Source organism: Nicotiana tabacum, chromosome 20, assembly GCF_000715075.1.
Source record: "Nicotiana tabacum cultivar K326 chromosome 20, ASM71507v2, whole genome shotgun sequence".
NCBI classification, from domain to species: domain Eukaryota; kingdom Viridiplantae; phylum Streptophyta; class Magnoliopsida; order Solanales; family Solanaceae; genus Nicotiana; species Nicotiana tabacum.
Genome location: NC_134099.1, coordinates 158,752,299 through 158,767,342, shown reverse-complemented (window position 1 = coordinate 158,767,342; position 15,044 = coordinate 158,752,299). Strand labels below are relative to the sequence as shown.

Sequence of the window (15,044 nt, the reverse complement as noted above, 5' to 3'; positions counted from 1 at the left end):
AACATCCAAATCCTAATCCCTCAAGCCAAAGTTAGAACAAACACTTACCTCGAATGCTCCAAACTCAACTCACGCTTCTAGTATAGCTTTACCTCTTGATTCCACCACCAATCCGCTCGAATCTAGTCATAAGTTACTTAATCACATTAATAATTACTAAATAAATCATCCCCAATGCATGAAAATAGATTTTTCAAGGTTTTTCCCAAAAAGGTCAAAAATATCCCCGGACCCACGTGGTCGAAACTCGAGGTTCGGACCAAAACCCGGTTACCCATTCCCCCATGAATCCAAATATACGATTTGTTTTTAAATCGGACCCCAAATTGAGGTCCAACTTCTCAATTTGTAGAAAACCTAGGTTCTACCCAAAACACCCAATTTTCCCCATGAAAATCTTTGATTTGAAGTTGAAATTATGTTAAAAGATGTTAAGGGATAAAGAAATTAAGTTAGAAATCACTTACCAATCGTTTTGGAGAAGAAAAGTTGTTTGGAAAACCGCCTCTTAGGTTTTGGGTTTTTGAAAAGTGAAAAATGACTGAGATTTCCGAACTTGTATACCTTTCTGGGGACCTGGCGCGGACCGCACAAAAATGTGTTGCGGCCGCGCCGAGTGGGAGAAAAATTGGGGCTTCTCTGAACCCTTTCAGCGCGGACCGCACTGTTTTGGTGCGCGGCTGTGCTGGTTGACCTGAAACCCTAGCCCTCAGACTCAGCCACGCGGACCGCACAAAAATGCAACACCTGAACCTGCATTTTCTTAAGTCCAAGACCTCCCGGGCCCCATTCAAAACTCACCCGAGCCCTCAGGGCTCCAAACCAAACATGCACACAACCTTAAAAACATCTTATGGACTTACTCGTGCGATCAAATCGCCAAAATAACATCATATACATAGGATCAAGCCTCAAACACATGATTTTCTTTGTTCAACTTTCATAACTCAAATTCTCCATTTTTAGTCCGAAACACGTCATATGACGTCCGTTTTTAGCCAAACTTTACAGATAGTGCTTAACACATATTTAAGACTTGTACCGGGCGTCGGAACCAAAATACGAGCCCGATACCTATATTTTCTAACTCCTTTTCATTTCAAATTTTCATATCAATTTTCAGAAAAACAATTTCTTTCAAAAATTCATTTATCGGGCTTGGGACCTCAGAATTTGATTTCGGGCACACGCCCAAGTCCCATATTTTTCTGGTCCGGGTCTGTTTACCCAAAATATTGACCGAAGTCAACATTATGCATATTAATACTAAAATTCATCAAATGTTTCACATAATTCACATATTCTAACATAAAAACTTTCCGGCTACGCGCCCGAACTGCGCACGCCAATCGAGGCAACTAAAAGCGAGGTTTTCAAGGCCTCGAAAGCGCGGAACAAGGAAGAACTACGGTCACCACAATAGACTATTGATGACAATTGGCCAATGCTCATGGTTTATTATTGAAAAGGAAAACTGAGAATTCAGTTGTCTATTTTTTGTGAAAAAAACAGCAGATGACTGGCAAATGGCTAAAAACTATTGAAGATTTAATGGTAATTTCACTTACGATTCTTTTGACGTATTAAAAACAGTTATTAAAATGGGTGATTGATAGGAATGGCTTCGTAAGAGGTTGATCTTAGCTTAATGTCCCAAAAATTCACGGTATTTATAAAATGAGCCCCGAACTGCTGGCAATTATTGCTCTTTAGCGTTTTTCTGCCGGATTGGTAAAGTTTATGCTATATTCACTGTACTTATCTGTTAAGTTGTTTATCAAAATCTATCATGTCGGCTTGATTTGCTCTTCAGGGATTTCTCTACCGGATTGGTAGAGTTTATGCTATATTTACTCTATCTAGTTGTTCGTCGAATTCTACCAACATAAATTTTTTGTGTTGTTTTAACAAAGTCGTCGAATTTGTCACTTCAATTTCGATCAAATCACCCCAAATCTGCTCCAAATAATCTCAAATTTAAAACAAAGTTTCCAAATACCAACACAAACAATCCCCAATCATTTTTAGTCAATTAACATCAAACCAAAAAGGCTTATTTTGTCTTTTTCAACACTTTCTAAGATCCAAGGGTTATGAGTTTTTTTACGGTGAATCACTAAACCGGCATTTGACCTACATAGTTAAGCATAAATTATCAATATTCAAACGATTTTATTAATAATGGATAATTAACCTTCTATTTTCTACCACCAAATAAGCATTTCAAGCTTTAAATCTTAAAGAACTATGGTGTTGAAGTAAAAAATAATGACATTTTGCTAAGACCGTCAAAAATAGGGTCAAAAATAGGTGCAATTTTTGATCAAATATATGGTGTTTTTTCTTGAATGCATTTTTGGTCATCTTAATAAGGGAAAATGACACTGCATAGCCGCTCTCAAAATAATAATCGATATATATATATATATATATATATATATATATATATTGTATATATATACATTTTGTATGTTATATACAAATTTTATACACTATTTCGATTACCGAATATAAATAATCTCTGGCGCGGGCTAAAAGTAATAATACTCCTTTATAAAATTTAATATTTTGAATCCAAAACTTTTGATTAGGATGGAGAAATTATGTCCAACCACCCAACAATCTTCGAAAAATTGTTATATAATCAACAAATAGTCTTCTCTATGTCGTGTAAATAGTATGGGAAATATCTCAACGAACTAAATAATTGAAGCCCAAATATTCAACTAATTATTCCGAATCTCAGGTCCTTAGTCAAAGAAAATTGTCATTTTAATCATTGTACCAATTGGTCTATTCCACCACACAAGACTCTTCTTGAAATAGGAAATCTTTATTTTTGCACTTTGATATCTAAAGTTATTAATATTACAAAGCTCGCCTCAATTTTTATATAATACTCTTAGCGTGCGTTTGGACATAGGAATTGTAAATTTTCAGAAAAAAGTGAAAATGGTAATTGAAAACTAGAGTCACTACTAGAAATCCGCCAAAAATCAACCAAAAAAAACCAGCCAAAGTTGGTCAGTTATGGCCAATTACCAACCAAAATGCGACAATTTATGTGTGGACGGTATTTAACGGTCAGAAAGAATATCGACCAAAGTTGGTTAGAAATTACCGATCAATGTTGGTCGGTCAATTAAATTCAAAAAAATATTGCAAAAAAAAAAACTGACCAACGTTGATCGGTATTTTCCGACCAAAGTTGGTCGGTATTTTAATTATGTAATCAAAAGATTCACCATCTGGGAATCGAACCGGGGTGTGTACTGTGGCAGGATACTATTTTACCACTAGACTATTGGAGCATTTTGTTTTAAGATTGTTTTTTTTTAATTTATACTCTTTAATTTTATTTTCGCATGAAAATAGCCGACCAAAGTTGATCGGTTTTATTAAAAAATAAAACTACCGACCAAAGTTGGTCCGTTTTTTTAAAATGAACGGCCGAATTTACCAACCAAAATTTGGTCGGTTTTTAATATTAATTTTTATTTATTTTAATTAAAAAATCGACCAAAGTTGGTCGGTTTCGTAAAAAAAATTAAAATATAAAATATTTTGAAAAACCGACCAAATTTGGTCGGTTTTTGCTAAATTTCTAGTAGTGAGTTGTGTTTGGACATGAATATAATTTTAGGCTGTTTTTGCATTTCTGTGAATGATCTGAAGTGAAAATTTTAAAGAATAGCTTTTTGGAGTTTTTCAAATTTCTGAAAAGTTCTTAAATTCATCTTCAAGTGAAAATTAAAAATTTCATGGTCAAACATAATTTCGAAAAAATAGTGCAAAACATTTCCGAAAAAATAGTGCAAAAAGTTTCGAAAAAAATAGAATTTTTTTTATGGCCAAACGAGCCCTTAATTTTTTGAGTTTTGGGACGGAAGAGGTGTGAAATATGAATTTGCCTATGTAGATATTTTGACCTAATGAAATGAAATGGTTTGTATGCTTTGCGCCCAAGACAAAATGTCGTAAAAACTATTCTTTGACAAAAATGAGAGCCAAAAACTAATAGCTTGTTTGGATGATTGTTACGTAACGTTTCATAATATATATCGTATTGGATTATATTATATCGTATTGTATTATTTTAATGAATTCAATGTTTATAGATTATATCATTTGTCGTCCTTCGTGATGTTTTGTACCGGCAATATGAAGAATAAATTTACAATATTACAAAGAAAAAATAGGGTACGAGGTAGAATTATTATATAAAACTGTAGGATAAAGGATAAAATATAATTATTTAACAATAAGGAAGGGTAAGATGAGAAAAAATAACGTAAGGATGCGACCACACCAAATCGATCGTTATATAAAATGACATTTTTTTCGTTATGAAACGACAGATTTAACAATACGATATAATAAAATGTAAGATAATCAAAACAAATATTATAGTTAAAGCAACAATACAATACAATACAATATGTAACAAGTAACAACCATCCAAACAAGCCGTAAAGTAAGAAAACTAGACAATACAAACGAGTTAGGTGATTTAACCATCCGATAATTGCAATGAAATCAGAATTATAAAAAGATCAAAATTTTCACATATACCAATATAGACGATTCGAACTATGAGTTAACTAATATCTTAGCATACTTAATGAAATAATATTAAAAGAAAAGGCTAATATTTCACCAATGTAATTACATGAAAAGTATGTCTTTTTTTTTTTTGTGTGTGTAATAAAAATATTCAAATTTGAGTTCTATACTTGACCAAAAAAAAAATTAGAAGGGCCACAAATTAATGAGAGAAGTCTAAATTAGGACCAAAAGAAGACGAACATAAAATTGGGAGGAATGTATCCATCGTACAATTATAAGCATGTCGGTCTATATTGTCGGCCTAGGAAACTAATTTTAGTCAAATTACACTAAAGCCCCAGAAGTATACGTAATTACAATAACAATGCTATGAAGTTTCCTTTAAAATGTTAGTCTCTACCGACATTTTGTGTGTGTGAGAGAGAGATGAACTGATGATAGCTGATAAGAGAATATTATCAGCAATCAGTGGAAGGAAGAGTTGGAAATTTTGGATTCATTGTTTTGTACATTCTGTATAACTTAAAAATAATATATTGTGTCCCTACGGGAATATTTAATTAAAAAAAATAAATAATATACTGTGTCTGACTCTCATCAGTGGAAACAGATACTTCGACTAGAAAGCAAGTATAAGGTGTATTTGGTAGGAAGGAAAATATTTTTGACGAAAAATGTTTTTTCTGATTAATGAGTGGTTTTATTACTTATTAAGTTATTTTTTCTTGTTTGGTTGATGAGTGAAAAGAAAAATTCGGAAATTTTTTTTGAGTGTTTGGTTAGAGAGTAGAAATTTTTTGTTTAGAAAAATAATTTTTATGATACTTCCCTCACTCCCTTCCCCCCTAACCAAATCCCCATGTTTTATGTGCTCCCTCCCACCCCCCTCCCGCCAGAGGCGGACCTACAGTCATGCTTGAGGGGTCACGTGAACCCGTTAATTTTGACAAAAACTTTATATATACATAGTTGTATATACGTTGAGGACCCCTTAAATATTTTTCTTGGCACCCTCATTAACAAAATTACGCTTGCAGCAATGGTATTCTTCTAAGAATAAGCCTTGCTCCTTGTCACACGATGTGGGTTCAAAACCCGCCTGTTACAATGTTTTTGATGGTGCCCCCGTTATTCTCAAATCATGGGTCCTCCTCTGCCTCCCGCCATCCCCCAACCCTAGCTAACCCAAATACCCAATATTTTCAGGATTTTATTTTCTTCAAGAATTTAATTATTCTTTTAGAATTTCACATAAAACCAAGGAATTAATTTGTTGCTTTACTTTTTTCACGCCAAAACAACGTTAAAATTTGTGCTCCATAACTAAAAAGAAAATACTCTTTTTTTGGTTTTAAAAAAGTACTCTTTCTATAATTACATGAAAAGAAAGTATTCATTTTGTTGAAACGACAGAAATACTTTTTCAACACCATGAGAAGAAAATACGAGTAATTTTTTGTTGAAATGAAAGAAATAATTTTTACTACATCAACAACAAACAACAACGACCCAGTATAATCCCACAAGTGGGGTCTGGGGAGGGTAATATGTACGCAGACCTTACCCCTACCCCGAAGGGTAGAGAGGCTGTTTCCAGGAGACCCTCGGCTCAAAAAAGCAATAGGAGATGATATATTAGTACCATAAAAATGCATAATAAAAATAACAACAATATATAAGGGATATGAAATACAGAATACGAAATACGAAATACGAAATAGATGGCTGGTATAGTAAAACTAGAAGGTAAAGCCCTACATCAATATACGACCAATGAATTCCTAGTCTAACTCCTAACTGGATAGTCTCACTCTATTGTGTTGTAGAAATATTCACACTCTCCCCTAACCTACAACCTTAATGCTCGACCTCCATAATTCCCTATCAAGGGCCATGTCCTCAGTAATCCTAAGTCGCGTCATGTCCTGTCTGATCACCTCTCCCCAATACTTCTTAGGTCGTCCTCTACCTCTCCTCGTGCCCACTACAGCCAGTCGCTCACACCTCCTCACCGGTGCATCAGTGCTCCTCCTCTGAATGTGCCCGAACCATCTGAGTCTTACTTCCCGCATCTTGTCCTCCATGGGGGCCACACCCACCTTCTCTCGAATATCTTCATTCCTAATCTTATCCATCCTTGTATGCCCGCACATCCACCTCAACATCCTCATCTCTGCTACTTTCATCTTCTGGATGTGTGAGTTCTTTACCGGCCAACATTCAGTTCCATATAACATGGCAGACCTAACCACTGCTCTATAAAACTTACCTTTTAGTAACGGTGGCACTTTCTTGTCACACAAGACTCCCGACGCTAACCTCCACTTCATCCACCCCACCCCTATACGGTGTGTGACATCCTCGTCAATCTCCTCGATCCCCTGAATAATCGATCCAAAGTACTTGAAACTACCTCTCTTGGGAATGACTTGAGAGTCAAGCCTCACTTCAACTCCCGCTTCCGTCGGCTCAACTCCAAATTTGCACTCGAGGTATTCCGTCTTCGTCCTACTCAACTTGAAACCTTTAGACTCAAGAGCATGTCTTCAAATCTCTAGCCTCTCGTTGACGCCGCCTCTTGTCTCGTCAATTAGAATAATGTCATCAGAAAATAACATGCACCATGGAACCTCCCCTTGAATATGATGAGTCAGTGCATCCATCACCAGGGCAAATAGGAATGGGCTGAGCGCAGACCCTTGGTGCAACCCCGTAATAACTGAAAAGTGTTCAGAGTCGCCTCCTACTGTCCTAACCCGAGTATTAGCTCCATCATACATGTCTTTAATCACCCTAATATAGTTACTCGGGACCCCTTTATCCTCTAAGCAGCTCCATAAGACCTTCCTAGGAACCTTATCGTACGCTTTCTCCAGATCAATAAACACCATGTGGAGATCCTTCTTCCTATCTCTGTACTGTTCCACCATCCTCCTAATAAGGTGGATAGCTTCTGTGGTAGATCGTCCCGGCATGAACCCGAATTGGTTGTCTGAAATAGACACCGTCCTTCGCACTCTCATTTCTACCACTCTCTCCCAAACTTTCATGGTATGACTTAGTAATTTAATGCCCCTATAGTTGTTACAGCTCTGGACATCACCTTTGTTCTTATACAACGGGACCATTGTACTCCACCTCCACTCTTCAGGCATTCTATTAGTCTTGAATATAACACTAAACAATGCAGTAAGCCATTCCAAGCCTGCTCTACCCACACACCTCCACAGTTCAACCGGAATTTCGTCTGGCCCGGTAGCTCTGCCCCTTCTCATCTTACGCATTGCCTCCATGACTTCATCGATCTCAATGTCCCTACAATTACTTAATTCATGGTGACTGTCGGCATTCCTCGATTCCCCAAGTATAATATCCTGATCCCCTTCTTCACTTAGAAGTTTATGAAAGTAGGTCTGCCACCTCCTCTTAATCTGGTCATCTCCCATCAAAACTTTGTCATCATCATCTTTTATGCACCTCACTTGGTCCAGATCCCGAGTTGTCCTCTCTCTCGCCTTAGCGAGTCGGAATAACTTCTTCTCCCCACCTTTGTTCCTTAGTTCCTCATACAGACGAGCAAAAGCTGTCATCTTAGCCTCCGTCACTGCCATCTTCGCCTCCTTCCTAGCTACCTCATTTTGTTAAAATAAAAGAACATACTTTTTCTACATCATGGAAAAAAAGTATGAGTATTTTTTTGTTGAAACTTCTTACATCACTTTATTGAAATGAAAGAAAATACTTTTTATTACATCATTTTATTGAAATTAAAGAAAATACTTCTACATCATGAAAAGAAAGTATTTTTGTTATTAAAATGAAATAAAACTCTTTTACATTATGAAAAAAATACTTATTTTATTAAAATAAAAAAGAAAGTACTCTTAATGATTTTTAGGGTGGAGGGTACGGTTTTTGGGCGGGGTGAGGGTGTGTGCAGGGGCTGGGTTGGGTGTGGGGCGGGGGTGGTTTGGGGGGAAAGAGTGAGAGGGTAGGGTTGGGTTGGGTTGGGTTGGGTGGGGGGTGTGGGGGTGGGTATGGAGAATAGGATAGAGAAGATTAAAAATGAGTTTTGGAAAATGTTTTCCCTTCTTTTGATAGAAAAAACATTTTCCTCCAATTGAAGAAAAATAAGTTCATGAGAAAAATGTTTTCCAAAATATTTAAACCAATCAAACATGAAAAAATTAGAAAATATTTTTCGAAAAATATTTTCCTTTCTACAAACACACGCATAATCTGTATATCTATCGTATTGCTTATATCATTCATCATTTTCAACTTATTAAGTTTGTGTAATACTTCACGCACATATTTTAATAATAGGTCAATATTAATGTTTCTCTAAAACAAATTTAAATATACATAATGCAATATACATGTACGAAAATTAATGTGCATTTTAGAGAAGTCCGTGAAAATTTCTCCAAACGAATGAAAATCAATGCCTAATCCAATATAATCATAGACCTAAATTTATCTAATAAATCGAATTATGATAATAGATCGACGTCGCTCAATATAAAATTATGCGTACGCGTTATTAGTCCACTTGTACATTAAGGACAAGCTAGCATGCCTTCAATTTCTCACCATATTATAAGGTATAGTCCCACAGATAAAATATTCCAATTTTTTCAAAGGATAAACCCTTCAAAAGTCAATATCAATATGTCTACTCCACCAACTTTATTTTCAGTACTAATGTGAAAGGAAGAAATAGAGGCCATAGCCTAATCCAATATGAAAGCTGTGGGCTCTCCTATTACGTGTGCTATTCCTAGGGATACCCTTCAAAATAAATACAAAAATACAAAAACCCTCTCTTTTCTAGAGTCCCAAACCTCCCCCTTCACCCCCCCTACATTCATACTATTTGTTTTTTGCCTTTTCTCAAATATTATTTATTTATAGTTCATTTATATATATATCTATTTTTTGGGAGTCTCGAAAAAACGATAAAGTTGTCGCTTTATGACATATAGGTTACAGAGTTGAAGCCGTAAAGCAGTCACTAATGCTTGCATTAGGGTTTTCATACCTTTTGGGGTGCGACCCTTCCCCGAATCGTGCATGATCGCGGGATACTTTGTTCGTCGGACTGACTTTTTAAGGAAAAAAATCTATTTTGGTCCTAAAATTTCTTTTGTTTTTTTGTCTGTCTGATGAGGGAATGGGGATGACAGAGCTAAAGAATTGCCAAGAAACTTCGGTTTTAAGATGCATGATTTCCGGCCATGACTCGACGTTGTGACCCATCTAAGATTTTACGTAAAAAATATTAATTTATTATTACAAATTGACTTAAAAATGGACCTACATTATATTTTTATATAGAAAACTAGTAATAATATATATTATTAATTGAGCATCCAATCTCAGGAAGTAAATTTTTTAGATTAAAAGTAACTGATCACACATGACATGAAAATCCTAGATTTCACTGACTTGATTTATATGTGCGCTTAATTTTTGAAGTTATATCAGTTTTAAGGTTTTTTATTGTCTGAAATTGATATTTTTTGTGGTATTTGTTTTGAGCGATGATACTTATAATATATATTAAAACAAATATTATACTCCAAATATATGTTTGTAGCTGTTTTCGAAGAGCAAATGACATCGTTATAGAAAGCTGTCTCAGCTATTGACTCATTCACTGAATAAACTTCCAAGTAAAGTTAAAGAGCAAAACAAAAGCAAATTAAACAAAAAACCTAGTAATCTGTCTGAACCAAAGTAAGATCCAAATCATAAGTAAACCAGTAACCCTATTAACAGTAAAATATAGAGAAATCTACACTGTATAGCCGCCCACCAAAATAATAACTGATAAATTTTTTCTTATATATAATATATATATTTTATACATAATTAATATATATTTTTTTGTATATTTAATTAGGGAATATAATTATTTTAGACGGACTACCCAGAGATGTATTAAAAGACCTAGTAAAATATATTGTCGGTGACAAACGGTTAGGCCCTTCTCGGGGAAAAAACAAAAGAAAAAACAAACAATCAAAGCTGACTCATTAGGCAAAAGGAAAGAAAAAAAAAAAGTAATAATAATAATAATAATAATAATAATAATAATAATAATAATAATAATAATAATAATAATAATAATAATAATAATTCAAGCAAGCTTAACGCTCAGGCTCCTGCTTTCGTGCCCCGAGCTAGATGGTTGTTATTATTTTCAGTTTTGCTGTTGGTATTAAGCTAGTACAGTATAATAACCAAAGTTCACCACTCGAAGCACGTAAAATAACAACAACAACCACAACATACACAGTATAATCCTATAAGTAAGTTTGAGAAGGGTAGAAAACACGTAACCTTGCTCCTACTTTGTACAGAAAAAACGTTAAAATAAATATAATTCAGTTTATTGTTATTACTATTATTATTGATGTTATTTTTAGTATTTACCTATTTTAACTAATGACAAACAAATCTATATACTAAAAAAAGAATGTGGTATCTAACAAACACAATCCCAAAATTCTCTCCCCCTTTCTTTGGTCCACCACTCTTTTATTTTATCCCTCTCTCCATTCCTCAATCATTTCTCCTATTTTTTTCTTTATATAATGCTCTAATCTTCACTTCTTTTCCTTAGGGACAAGCTCAACAAAAGCAAATCCCAATACCATTCTCAGTTCCTCAATTTCACTTCATTCTTGAAACAATGGCATCTTCACTTGATACAAGCAAAGTAATGAAATTAGAGAGATATAATAGCTATATTCGAAGAGTAAATAGCTCTAAACTTATTGCAGCTTCTTCTAAGCTTCTTTTTAGGGTTACTCTTTTAGTAGCTCTTTTGTTAATTTTTTTCTTTACCATAAATTACCATCCTTTAAGTTCAGAAAATACTTCACATCATCATATTCACACCACCACTCATAACCTCCTCTCCTCCGCCTTCTACGGTGGCGGCGCCGCTTGGGAAAAACAAGTCCGCCACTCTTCCACTCCTAGACGTGCCAATGGTTTATCCGTATTGGTTACAGGTTAGTACCAAATGTATAGCTTAAAGGATTTCATTTAATTTAGATCAAAGATATATAGGTGAAAATTTTAAAAATAATTATTTTATTTCGAGGGTCTATGGAAAATAGATTTCTCTGCCCTTACATGGTAGAGGTAAACTATGATGCTCACACTCTCCGAAAATGTCATCAGCTACGTGTCGGGTCCTCCAAAAATAGTGTATTCTTGGAGAATCCGACACAAGTGCGATAATATTTTGGAGAGTCTGAGCAACATAGAGGGTAAGACTGCGTATATTCTGTCATCCCCAGACTCCCACTTGTCAGAATTAACTGAGTTTGTTGTTATTTATGTATGTTTCGAGTTGAGATTTTCAAATAAAATTGAATTTAGAGATTAAATACTGAATCTGCTTATGTTATGTTGCAGGTGCGGCTGGGTTTGTTGGTTCTCATTGTTCAATGGCATTGAAGAAGCGTGGGGATGGAGTCTTGGGAATAGACAACTTCAACTCATATTACGATCCATCACTGAAACGTGGGCGCCAGAAATTACTGGCGCAACACGAGATCTTTATCGTGGAAGGTGATATAAATGACGCCGAGTTGTTATCCAAACTATTTGACATTGTTCCATTTACACACGTCCTTCACTTGGCCGCGCAGGCGGGTGTAAGGTACGCGATGAAAAATCCACAGTCTTACATTAAGTCGAATATAGCAGGGTTCGTTAACTTGTTGGAGACGGCCAAGTTAGCGAACCCTCAACCCGCGATCGTCTGGGCATCGTCCAGCTCGGTTTACGGGTTAAATACAAATGTACCATTTTCTGAAAATCATCGTACGGATCAACCTGCTAGCCTTTATGCCGCCACAAAAAAAGCTGGTGAAGAAATTGCACATACATATAACCATATTTACGGTCTTTCTTTAACTGCATTAAGGTTTTTTACTGTTTATGGACCATGGGGTAGACCAGACATGGCCTATTTTTTCTTCACTAAGGATATGACACAAGGGAAACCAATAAATGTGTACGTAACACAAGATAATAAAGAGGTGGCGCGTGACTTCACGTACATCGACGACGTCGTTAAAGGGTGTCTCGGGGCACTTGACACGGCGGAGAAGAGCACCGGCAGCGGCGGAAAAAAGAAAGGTCCGGCGCAGTTAAGGGTGTATAATTTGGGTAACACTTCACCTGTGTCTGTGAAGAAATTGGTGACAATTTTGGAAAGTTTATTAAATGTGAAGGCTAAAAAGAATGTGATTAAAATGCCAAGAAATGGGGATGTCCCATTTACACATGCTAATGTTTCTTTGGCTTATAGAGATTTTGGGTATAAGCCAACCACAGATTTGTCAAGTGGATTAAGGAAGTTTGTTAAGTGGTATTTGAGTTATTATGGGATTCAATCAAAGGTAAATAAGGAATTAAACTCCCCTAATGATCACTCCGAAGATTAAATAGTAACTGTGGTATTCAGATCATCTTGCGCTGTTTCGCCTGGATATATAATTCTGTAGTCGAATGCTTAGACATATGGAAAGCGAAAAAGATCTTTGTTTTTTTTCACTTATTTACACTTTTCTTTTTTCCCTTTTTATTGATGTATTTGAATATATTAAAGTGTATTTTTATATTTTTAGAAATTAGTTTAGGAATATGATTTTAATATACCAAGTGGGAGAAAGGAAGGCAAGTGTAGATCTGTGAAGTGGGGTTGTAATAAATATTTTAGTAGTCTTTGTTTGTATGTATAGGATTATTAGGAAAAGGAAATATAGGCTGGAATTCTGTACAAAAAATTAGTGCAGATCAGCCTCTCCATCAAATCAACAATTGTAATGAGTTGGAATAGCAATGATGATTAAATCGAGTTTCTCTTCTATGCTTTCTTTTGCTTTGTTTAATTATTTATTTGATTTTTTATTCGTGATCTTTTGAATTGTTTTTATATTTTAAAGATTAAAAAAGGAGTTTTGGCTTTTCTTTTTCTCCTTTAAATAGCAAGTTGATGGTATGAGATCTTCTAGAAGATGCATTCATTGATTGGAGATAAGTAAAATTCTCCGAAATTCATATTTACATGTGGCTTAAATGGTTCGATTTGGCCGGTTATTTTATATATCATATTAATTTTTTAGTTACTCTATTCTTTATAACTAAAATTAGACCTTTTAAAATCGTTTCAGTCATCTCTGTTTCTCTTCGGTATTAATACGATTCGGTTTATTTTCGATATTTTTTCTTTAAAACATCATGAGACTCACTAGTAAAAGTTACAACGCGATAAAATGCATGCTTTGCGCCGGACTTCGGCAAAATTTTTAATGATATTTTTACTGTTTAAAAGGTGATGAATCAAGTAAACTTGAAAGATGGCCAGAATAAATGTGAGATTCATCCCTCTAGTCTACATCAGCATAAAACAAATTAAGCAAAGACAAGAACAATATAAATTAAATGAACTAAAAGATATTAATCTAAATCATATGAGAAAAACTTGGGTTGGCTACCCAAGATCATTGGAATACCTTACTACTCAAGATTGTAACTAATTTAGTTTCAACAGGATTAGCAAATTAGGCTTGGGAGTTGGGACTTTGGGTGTTAATTAAGGAAAATGACATTGTATAGTCGCTCTTATTTTAAAAAGTTTATGCATTTTTGTGACGACTAAATGTAAATAATTTATGTAGCAAGCTAAAAATGATATTTTCCCTTTTACTTACCTGTTGACTTGTAGCCATTTCCATAATCCAAAGGCCCAAGAAAAATATTTTAATACTTTGTTATTTTTTATGAAAGAAATTTTCATATATAATTTTACTCGGTACGGTTCAGTATTTCAATTATTTTTATAAAATAAAAAAACCTACTTAATTTATCGGTATGGTTATATGTTTATATAAAACCCTATGATTTTATCTGAAGAAATCTAATAATCGATACGGCACGATTCGGTTTAGTCAATTTTTAAAAATGCATTGACACCCCTAAATATTCCATTACATCTGCAAATCTCTTGTATAATTTAAATGACACAATTTAATTTTTTTCAATGTAATTATTTTTGACATATGATAGAATGTGGGTCAACTTCGTCTTAGAAAACAAGACTTGATTATTTTAAAACTTAAACTACAATTAATTTGAAAATTAGATACTCCGTTAGATTCTACAGATGCTAGTGTAAGAACTTTTAAAAAAATGTGTTAGGAAGTCCCACTTCAAAAGTATATTGTCTCGTATAAGTTAAGACATATAATTCATATTAATTAGAATGTAAAGGTTCATCAAATATTTATAGATCTACCATAATCATAATCATAATGTCGTTGCACAAACATATTAATTTATTAATCTAAATAATTCAATTTGGTCTAATTGAGTAAGACTTAAACTCAATCTAATACCTATTGAACACTCTATCTCAAATAAAGGTGTTCCTATTAAACACAAATAGGGCTGGC

At 34.5% G+C, this 15,044-nt stretch overlaps 1 protein-coding gene across 1 annotated transcript; it reads left to right on the top strand.

The window, feature by feature from the left end:
* Window positions 1-11,147: 11,147 nt before the first annotated feature.
* Window positions 11,148-13,457, top strand: LOC107816776 (UDP-glucuronate 4-epimerase 6-like). The gene is made up of 2 exons (XM_016642520.2): window positions 11,148-11,588; window positions 11,998-13,457. The coding sequence occupies exons 1-2, from the start codon at window positions 11,264-11,266 to the stop codon at window positions 13,032-13,034; spliced, it is 1,362 nt and encodes a 453-aa protein (XP_016498006.1). The 5' UTR covers window positions 11,148-11,263; the 3' UTR covers window positions 13,035-13,457.
* Window positions 13,458-15,044: the final 1,587 nt, after the last annotated feature.